This window comes from Austrofundulus limnaeus, unplaced genomic scaffold (assembly GCF_001266775.1).
Source record: "Austrofundulus limnaeus strain Quisiro unplaced genomic scaffold, Austrofundulus_limnaeus-1.0 Scaffold127, whole genome shotgun sequence".
Lineage (NCBI taxonomy): Eukaryota > Metazoa > Chordata > Actinopteri > Cyprinodontiformes > Rivulidae > Austrofundulus > Austrofundulus limnaeus.
Window position 1 is genome coordinate 661,502 of NW_013952529.1, and position 10,170 is coordinate 671,671.

The following is a 10,170-nucleotide window of genomic DNA, read 5'->3' on the forward strand; positions in this document are numbered from 1 at the left end:
GGATAGTATTTATTTTAAGTAATAACAACTCGGAATAAAATAGGAGTAACGACTTTCCACTTCTTTTTTAAAAAAATGTAGTGAGTAGAAAGTGCAGATAATTGTGTAAAAATGTAATGAGTAAAAGTAAAAAGTACGCTGAAAAATAATTACTCAAGTAAAGTACAGATAACCAAAATTTCTACTTAAGTACAGTAACAAAGTATTTGTACTTAGTTACTTTACAACTCTGATGAAGAGAAAACCTCAGATAGTATTTGTTTAATGAGATTTCCCAGTTGGAAAGAAACAAAAACATTGTTAGCTCACAGGGAAAAAAAGCAAAATTTTAAGACGTTTTTCCTCAAAATAAATTTTTTTTGTTGCTACTGCTCAAAAAATGCATCAAAAAATTTTTAGGATTATATTTCAGACAGTGCATTCAAATGATAAGGCATTAATTAATTATATTTTGACAAATCAAAACCCTATATCTGCCCGTTTCTCCACATTCCACTTTTGGACTTAATCCTCGTTTCCATGTGACGGCTCACAATATGAAATCATTTATTCTGACAGGCTGCATTTCTGGAAGCTCTGCAGCTTCATGGCAGCTGTTTGAAATCCAGTATCTGAAAATCCAATCAGCTGAACAAAAGGACAAGTCGAGCTTTTTGATGGAGGCTGATAACAGGAAGGTTAGAGAGACACAGTAACAGAGAGAGAGGAGGGATCGAACAGACTCAGGGTTTAATCAGCTCTGATTTTAGAAAAGGCTGCTTGTCTCTGACTGTAATAACCTGATTAAAATTAGTTTTAATTATATTTTAGAGTCAGTTTAAATTTATTGTAAGTTTTTGTGTGTGCGTGCAGCTGACGGGGATCGGCCAGCCCACTAAATCCACCTGGTATCGGACCATGCACGGATCCACCATCACGTTCAGCTGCGACAAAGCGCTGGTGGTAAGAGACCCCACAGATACCCTAATACCCTGCTCCGAACAGAGACTCTGCCCTGCCGGCTCACCGATGCTTCCGTGTGTTCAGGGAGACGTGTTGATTAATGAAGATGCAGCCAGGCTTGTGGAGCGCTTCATGCCCTTCAAGGAGGGCCTGGGCTTCGGCATCGACCAGCTGCTGGAGCCGCCCGGACTGGGAGCCTTCTGCGACAGCGTTGAGAACAAAACCACCTTCGTCAGTAACGACTGAGACAATGCTCTGGCTATGGGAGGCCTTTTTAACATAAAATCAGGTTCACCATGCTTGCATCCCTGATGTGGGTTTATGACTAAACATTATTTTTATTAACAGTGTTCCAGCAGATCCTTAAAAAGTCTTAAAAGGCATCAATCCAAAAATAAGGAATCGTCTTAAATCAATCTTTCAAACGTCTTAAAAATGTTAACACCTTGTAGCTAAGCAGGATGATTCTAATTCATCTCAAATTTAAAAATCATTAGTAACCTCTATTTATTTTTTAAATAATTTACCAAATACCTATTGCAGCAAGTTGTTTTGTGTTAAAATAAGCTTTTATTTTCTGTATTATTTATTGTAAAGTTGATCTTAGATTTCATTTTAAATAGCATTAAAGAGGTCTTTAAAAAGCCTTAAAGGGATCCAGGATTAGTTGTAACATTAGATTTTATTTGATAAACATATATTTTAACTGTAAAATAAAGACTGTAAAAATACTGTAGGATGTCCAGTTTTTATCATTTTTAAAAATATATTTTAACACGGACGGAGCCATTTTATTTCCACACAAAGCATTCTGGGTAAATGATGACGTGGATAGGTCCTCGGTGCGAGGCTGCTAGCGAGCTATATCCACCCTGAAGGTTAATCTTGGACAATATCTGATGATCGACTCTTTTAAATGAAACCAGAGAGCGTTGACAGAGAGGAGAAGGTAGAAATGACTCAGCCTGGAACTGAAAATATGGATGGAGGACAACAGGTTAGCTTGTTTGTCGCGCTAGCGCTGAGCTAATACATATAAGGCAATATAGTGTCGGCGCTAGCGCAAAGGCTAACAGGTTAATCTGAGGTTGTTCTTCCATGAAGCAGCTCTGTTGTCCTCCATCCATATTTTCAGTTGCAGGCTGAGTCATTTCTACCTTCTCCTCTCTGTCAACGCTCTCTGGTTTCATTTAAAAGAGTCGATCATCAGATATTGTCCAAGATTAACCTTCAGGGTGGATATAGCTCGCTAGCAGCCTCGCACCGAGGACCTATCCACGTCATCATTTACCCAGAATGCTTTGTGTGGAAATAAAATGGCTCCGTCCGTGTTAAAATATATTTTTTAATTTACAAAACTAAACAGCCTACAGTATTTTTACAGTCTTTAYTTTACAGTTAAAATATATGTTTATCAAACCAAGTCTATTGTTACAACTAATCATGGATCCCTTTAACTTGAACTTGCATTAAGCTGTAGGAACCTTGATCCTGCTGAATCAAAACTTGACAGGTTTATGCAGCATTTTGTCTGAAAGTTGATGAAACAGTTCAGCCTTTTATGAACCTGGTGGTCAGTGGTCGTCAGAGTCAGATCAGTCCAACTAAAGATGATTTTTATCTCAATGTGAATTAAGAAGCAGATAATTTATTGTCTCATTGCAGCCATTCAAATTTATGCAGGCAGCTGTGTGGACAGCTAAAGTGCAGGGGGGGCTTACGCCCAATTTCTTATTTCAGATATCAAAAAATGTTATTTTGACTCGTCATAATTACATTTGAGATATCCTGAATTGTTTTTCTGTCAGAATGTAATTACAGATGAAGCTGATTTTGTGTTAAAATGGCCTGCCATACACAGTCCAAACACCATCACTATGTGAATCCATGAAAATGATCTGGGTTTGAAACGTTTCAGGGACGCTGTGGAAACTGTTTTGTTCCTCCGCCCTGCGCCATCAGACAGATCGACACGGTCAGAACTGAGAAATCAACACGTTGATTGTTTGTTTGCACAGAAGTTGACGTTTATTTTAAATCCAACCAGGGGAGGAAAACTCCTTGTCTCAGGCGTAACTCCAGGTACAGACCCAGATATACCAGCTGGGGCATCCCGGACGATCGCTTCAGTGTGATGGGCTGCATGAGAGTCTGTCAGTATTCTTCCTGGGTTCAGAAGTGCTGCAAAAACCACTACGGCAGGGACTGCCAAGGTGAGCGCCGCCACGTTTCCTCCACGAACGTGGCTGAAGCGTTTGGTTTAAAACATGTCGTTGTGTTTCAGTGTGTCCGGGGGGCGTTGAGGACCCCTGCGGCAGCCACGGAGACTGTGACGACGGCGTTACCGGATCAGGACTCTGCAGGTGCCACAAAGGATTCAAAGGGAAATCCTGCGAACTCTGCGTGAGCGGATACTACGGGGCCAACTGCACAGGTACTCAGAGTCCACATCAGTCCCAGCTCAGATCTGAAGGGAGTTTAGGTGATGAGGAGAGATTCAAGTTATAGATTAATGAATGAATCTAAAGTTGATTGATCTTATCAATCGACTAACGATTAATTGATAAGCTAACATTTTCTTTAAAAAAAACTGACATTTCTCTTGAATCAAAGGTTTTTTTATAACATTAAGGACTATTTTTTTACATGCTAAATTTAAAAAACATACAGTAATATATTTTATAAAATTTATTGTGTCAGCTGTGTTAAACACTGACTGAATGAACAGAAAAATGTGGATTTCTCTCACGTTATTAAACTTGAATATATTTATAAATAAAACAAAACAGGAATCTGTTAAGATGCTAGATGAAAAAAAAAAGAAAGAATAAAATAAGTAAAACACTTAATCCACCCTGAAGATGAAAAAACTATCATTTAAACACAGGGTAATATTTTAAGATAAAGATTAACTCAAAAATTAACTATATTCTAATAAAATATCCCTGAAAGATGTGAGATACAAAAGAGCACTGAAACTGTTTGTTTACATTCCCTCTGGTTCTATCTGAGCTGCTCACCATCAGTTACTGTTCATTTGATTTGTTCACTGCCGTCACACAGATTAGATTAACTTCAAGTCAATTATTTGGAGCGACTGTACCTTTTTTTGTTTTTCTTTTCTTTCACACGAGTTAAACTCGACAATAAGCTAACGTTAGCCACAGTTAGCTTACAGTTAGCATCATACTGCTGGATGGTCCGGTACAGCCTTCGGTACTTTTCTTTCCAGTTTGGTGTAGTCCATTATTATTGTTGTGTCGCAAATACAACTAAACAAGATTTGCACGTTTAATTGCCTATATGCCACGGTCATTAATGATGTATTTCCGGTAAAATTCTTGCCACACACATCCCTTCCACTTCCTGCTTACTGCTTTGTTTATAGCGTTAGCTCCTAGAATTAGTCCGTGAAAAAGTCACAAAAGTTAAAGCATCTGTGAGCTACTGGTATAAAACATGAGTTCTGTTGTGTGTCGTTGTGTCCACTAACCAGCAGGTACGATCGAGTAGTTCGTTTTTATCCATTTTCCTTTTGATGAGGAGGAAAGGTGACAGCAGAGGATCATAGCATTACAGGAAAAACTTAGCTACAAAAGCTCACGCTCGTGTTTGTAATCGGCATTTTTACCCTGAGGATATTCAAGAGTCAGCATCAGAAATGAGAAGATGGAGGTTACAAAAGGGAAATGTATATTTATCCCCTTTTACTGCCAAGACGAGAGAGGAAAGACCTCCTCACAGCTAGCAGGAAGCTAACACAGCAGCTGGTACAAAGGTAGGTGTGTGTGTGTGTGTGTGTGTGTGTGTGTGTTTGTGTGTGTGCGCACGCGTTTGTGTTATACAGATTATGAAATGTTTTTATGCGACTTTGTCATGAGTTTTATGCAAAAGTAAAACCTTGTTAGAGTGTATATTACAGTGTAAACAAAACCCGAGCGCCGAGCGCGCCCCCTCCTCCCCCCGAGCACCAAGAGCAGCAGAACCTCCGCCTGATAATCATTACGTTTTCAGTTCACTAACGTCGGGGAAAACGATCCAAACCATACAAGTAGCCCATCGATTTAAAGCCCAGACTCTGCTCTTTCCAACAATATAAGTGTCACAGCTCTACGTGAAAAATTCACAGAACAAGCAGCCAAGGAAAAGTGAAAAAGGCTAAATTCTGGAACCATAAACACAAACGTCTTTCCTTTGTTTTTGTCTTTAATCCACTTTGGAGTGATTTTTTTCCTACTGGGCTGGTCCTGTACGTCTCCTGTGTTAATATTGGTACATGTAATATGATAATTCTGTACTGTGGAGATCGTTAAGAGTCGTTGTCGGGTGAAAAAATCTTTCACTAACACTGTGTTGAACGTGAACCGGAAGTAATCGGAGTGGCATCACGTGAAGGACCAGATGTCCGTGGCATATAGGTTATTACGACACTGCGCTCTGCGAAGCTCAACAGGGCCGGGGTAGAGAAGGCCAGACTGAGAGCAGCTGCACCTTCTACTGGATGAAAGCAAAATTTCACTGAAATCAGATTTAAACTGATGTTTTCAATTAACTGAATGGAAGAAATTTTTATCCAATAAACCATTATTTGACACTTAATCGTAAGTCGATGAAGTGTTAGCATCCCTAGTGATGAGGAGTGATGGATGACCTTCCTGTGACCTTGGTGAGGTCGACGCCTCGCTCTGTTTTGTCACACAGCTTGAGGTCATCACCTGCAGGTGGCGCTCCACCGCCCCTCGCTGCTCAATAGCCTGATGAAGACCGGCTCATCAGGAGCTAAAACCCTCTCAGTGCGTCAGTGCAGATTTCATCTGGTGACTTTTTAACCGACCCTCCAAAATAAAACCTGATTTGAGCCGAGGATCTCAGCCCCGGAGGCTCTCCAGTAGTCTGTCACTATAGCAACTCTCTGCTCCCAGCTCTGAACAGAACCGTCAGCTGTTTTCACTCAGAAGCTCAGCTAACCTGGTTAAAAACACAAAACAGCTGCTGATTGTTGTCCCTTCTCCTGAAGCGTCTCAGAAATCCAAACATCACCTGATGATCTCCCTGAACCTTGTACCTGTAGCTCTACCCTGCCTGGTTTTAATGATTCAGCCTAGAAAAGTCCCGAAACCTTTAGATCCAGCCACTAAACCAGAGGCCACAGCTGCAGGAAGTCTTTGTGCCTGGTAGAACTCTGCAGCAGAGGGTTTATATCTGTCTGCTCCTCAGCCTGCAGCTGTGGGATGGGAAGCTGTGACGATGGCGTGGACGGCACCGGTCGGTGTGTCTGTAAGCCGGGCTGGGAAGGGGATGGCTGCCAGAACAAGATCGGTGAGTTTTTCCTCTAGAACACCATCCAACCTGTGCGGTTTCTTCCTCTAACATGATGAATGCACCGTGTGTCCAGGCTCGGTCCCACCGGAGTGCCGGCAGTGCCACGCTCAGGCCATGTGTGTGTCACGGGTCGGCTGTTTGTGTAAACCTGGGTTCGAGGGCAACGGGACTTTCTGCAGCCCGGCACCGCGTGAGTGTCCTTCAGTACCGGGTCTCAGTGTTCATGCAGGGTCTAAAAAAGTAAAAAAAAAAAAAAAGTCTCAAATTTGAAAATCAAAATTTTAGGGCTAAAAAAATATTAAAAACACAGATTTTCATCCAAGGTCTTAAATTTAATTTTGTCAAGTCTTAATTCTTTTACTTTCGATCATTCCTGAGAAGCGTTGGCTCCATAAATAAACAGAGTAAAGCTCCGTAATCAGAGGTTGAAGTGCTAAGTTTGCTACTGGTCTTTGTACACGGTAAAGGGATCCATGATCAGTTGTAACATTAGACTTTATTTGATAAACATAAATTTTAACTGTAAAATAAAGACTAAAAATACTGTAGGATGTTTAGTTTTTATCATTTTTAAAAATATATTTTAACACGAACGAGGCCATTTTTTTTCCACACAAAGCATTCTGGGTAAATGATGACGTGGATAGGTCCTCGGTGCGAGGCTGCTAGCGAGCTATATCCACCCTGAAGGTTAATCTTGGACAATATCTGATGATCGACTCTTTTAAATGAAACCAGAGAGCGTTGACAGAGAGGAGAAGGTAGAAATGACTCAGCCTGGAACTGAAAATATGGATGGAGGACAACAGAGCTGCTTCATGGAAGAACAACCTCAGCTTAGCTTGTTAGCTTTAGCGTTAGCGCTGACGCTATATTACCTTATATGTATTAGCTTGGCGCTAGCGCGACAAACAAGCTAAACTGAGGTCCTCCATCCATATTTTCAGTTGCAGACTGAGTCATTTTTGTGTTCCCCTCTCTGTCATGTGGATGGAGGACCTCAGTGACGAGAGGAGAATGTGTAGCGTCGGGGCTAATGCTAAAGCTAACAGGCTAAGCTGAGGTTGTTCTTCCATGAAGCAGCTCTGTTGTCCTCCATCCATATCTTCAGTTCCAGGCTGAGTCATTTCTACCTTCTCCTCTCTGTCAACGCTCTCTGGTTTCATTTAAAAGAGTCGATCATCAGATATTGTCCAAGATTAACCTTCAGGGTGGATATAGCTCGCTAGCAGCCTCGCACCGAGGACCTATCCACGTCATCATTTACCCAGAATGCTTTGTGTGGAAATAAAATGGCCCCGTCTGTGTTAAAATATATTTTTAAAAATTTACAAAACTAAACATCCTACAGTATTTTTACAGTCTTTATTTTACAGTTAAAATATATGTTTATTAAATAAAGTCTAATGTTACAACTAATCATGAATCCTATTAAACTACAAATCCTGTGATAACTGCAGACAAAAGATGGCACAGTTTACTTCCATGTTTTAGACCTCTTTTCTGCTACAACCCCCTTCATACAGTGACTTGTTCACCCACCCAAAAAACAAAAAGTTCAGTCATGTCCACTGCTTGTGGTTTGAACATGGGGAAAGTGTGTTTTCAATGAGACTTGACTGATATCAGTGATTTTTACACTGTTGGAAACAGTTCACAGCAGAATATGAAGGTCTCATAGATATGACTGTTTCATTAAAATAATTGTGTTCTTGTATTAAAATTAAATATTTTTAATAGATAAATTGATAGCAATAAAAGGTTTGTATGTTAAAATTTCTGGGACCATTTGAATGTTTATATTAATGTGTTGGTTTGGTCCCAAATGTCATTCCTAATGTTCTGAAAAAGTCTTGAAAAGGTCTTAAATTTAACTTAGTGAAAGCTGCATGAACCCTGGGGTCTGAAATCCTCAACAGAACCGAACCTGAAGCCAGCAGGTCCAGCAGAACAGAAACATTTCAGCTCTGAAAAGCAGCACTGCAGATAAAACTCTGCCCTTCAGAGCCTGATAACGTTTCTGTTGGGATCACTCTGACCCGGCTGAGGTTCTGATAAGCAACCAGACGAGTTTGTTTTTAATATTTGAGACGCAGCTGCTGCAGTTTGAAGGCAGATGTTTTTTATTCGGACCTGCAGCTCCTGATCTCTGCTCCGAGTACAACGGCGGCTGTCACCTGAACGCAGACTGCAACCAGACAGGGCTGCTGGTCAACTGCACCTGTCGCAGCGGGTACCGCGGCGACGGCTTCTCCTGCGAGCCCATCAACAGGTGGGCGTGGCCACTCGCTCCGACTCAAACGGCGGACCTCTGAAGAATCTCTGGTTGGGTCGATGTGACGTCAAACTGCTGTTTCTGTGTTCAGGTGTGTTGAAGAGCAGAACGGCGGCTGCAGCGACTTCGCCTCCTGCAAGTTCACCGGTCCGGTGAGTGAAACTTCCAACTTCCTGTTTGTGAAACCTGCAACTTCCTGTTTGTGAAACTTCAAATTTCCTGTTTGTGAAACCTGCAACTTCCTGTTTGTGATACCTCAAAGTTCCTGTTTGTGATACCTCCAACTTCCTGTTTGTGATACCTCCAACTTCCTGTTTGTGAAGCCTCCAACTTCCTGTTTGTGATACCTCCAACTTCCTGTTTGTGATACCTCCAATTTCCTGTTTGTGAAACTCCAACTTCCTGTTTGTGATACCTCCTTCAGAACGAGCGTGAGTGTGAGTGCCTGCTGGGGTACGTGGGAAACGGAGTCCAGTGTCTGGAGAAGGTGGTGCCCCCCGTGGACCGCTGCCTGCTAGACAACGGAGGCTGCGACCCCGTGGCCACCTGCAAGGACCTCCATTTCCACGGTAACGCACCTGCATTGGCTTCTGTTACCATGGTGACAGATGATATTGTTTGGTTTTCAGTCCACCATACACCTGGAGCTCATTAAAGGTTAGTGTTTCCCACCTGTGAAGCTGTTGGAGGGAGGGGGCTGGTCTAACAGAGACCAGGTGCTCCTGAGAGGGCGGGTCTAACGGGGACCAGGTGCTCCTGAGGGGGTGGGTCTAACGGGGACCAGGTGCTCCTGAGGGGGTGGGTCTAACGGAGACCAGGTGCTCCTGAGGGGGTGGGTCTAACAGGGACCAGGTGCTCCTGAGGGGGTTGGTCTAACGGGGACCAGGTGCTCCTCAGGTGTGGTTTTTATCTCTAATCTGCCTCTTCTTCCTCAGCCAACACAGCCGGAGTGTTCCACCTGCGCTCACAGGAGGGGAGGTACAAGATGAACTTCAGTCAGGCCGGCGCCGCCTGCCAGGATGAGGGCGCCATGCTGGCTACCTTCAAACAGATGGGCGACGCCCAGCAGGTGAACGAAAGGTGTTGGTTTCCATGGAAACATCAACAAACGTCTCTTCTTTAAGCTGTTAACAAACCAACATCAGCTGAAGTCTTGCTGTTCCTCTGCTCCCTGCAGCTCGGGATGCACCTGTGTGTCGCCGGCTGGATGGAGGGCGGGAAGGTGGGCTATCCGACCCGCTTCCCCTCAGCCAGGTGTGGAGAAAACCACGTGGGCCTGGTGATGTACAAAGAACCTGTGGACCAGAGCAGCGAGTACGACGCCTACTGCTACAGGCTCAGAGGTACAGTCTTCTGCTTCAGCTTGGACTGGTTCAGTTTGGACTGGGTTCATTTTGGACTGGGTTCAGTTTGGACTGGGTCAGCTTGGACTGGTTCAGTTTGGACTGGGTCAGTTTGGACTGGGTTCAGTTTGGACTGGGTCAGCTTGGACTGGTTCAGTTTGGACTGGGTTCAGTTTGGACTGGGTCAGTTTGGACTGGGTCAGTTTGGACTGGGTTCAGTTTGGACTGGGTCAGTTTGGACTGGGTCAGTTTGGACTGGGTTCAGTTTGGACTGGTTCAGTTTGGACT

The 10,170-nt window shown here is 43.0% G+C and overlaps 2 protein-coding genes across 2 annotated transcripts in view; one reads left to right on the forward strand and one right to left on the reverse strand.

Moving 5' to 3' along the window:
- The window catches only part of LOC106522354 (tripartite motif-containing protein 35), a gene marked incomplete at its 3' end in the record, with an annotated part of 221,193 nt that overhangs the window by 87,988 nt on the left and 123,035 nt on the right, over positions 1-10,170 (reverse strand).
- Positions 1-10,170, forward strand: part of stab1 (stabilin 1) — a gene marked incomplete in the record, with an annotated part of 80,046 nt that overhangs the window by 60,487 nt on the left and 9,389 nt on the right. The window contains 12 exon segments of the mRNA XM_014015325.1: positions 853-942; positions 1,027-1,173; positions 2,861-2,917; positions 2,990-3,155; positions 3,227-3,376; positions 6,160-6,261; positions 6,338-6,454; positions 8,404-8,536; positions 8,631-8,691; positions 8,964-9,108; positions 9,475-9,608; positions 9,717-9,882. Of these exon segments, the coding sequence (XP_013870779.1) occupies positions 853-942; positions 1,027-1,173; positions 2,861-2,917; positions 2,990-3,155; positions 3,227-3,376; positions 6,160-6,261; positions 6,338-6,454; positions 8,404-8,536; positions 8,631-8,691; positions 8,964-9,108; positions 9,475-9,608; positions 9,717-9,882 (1,468 nt within the window).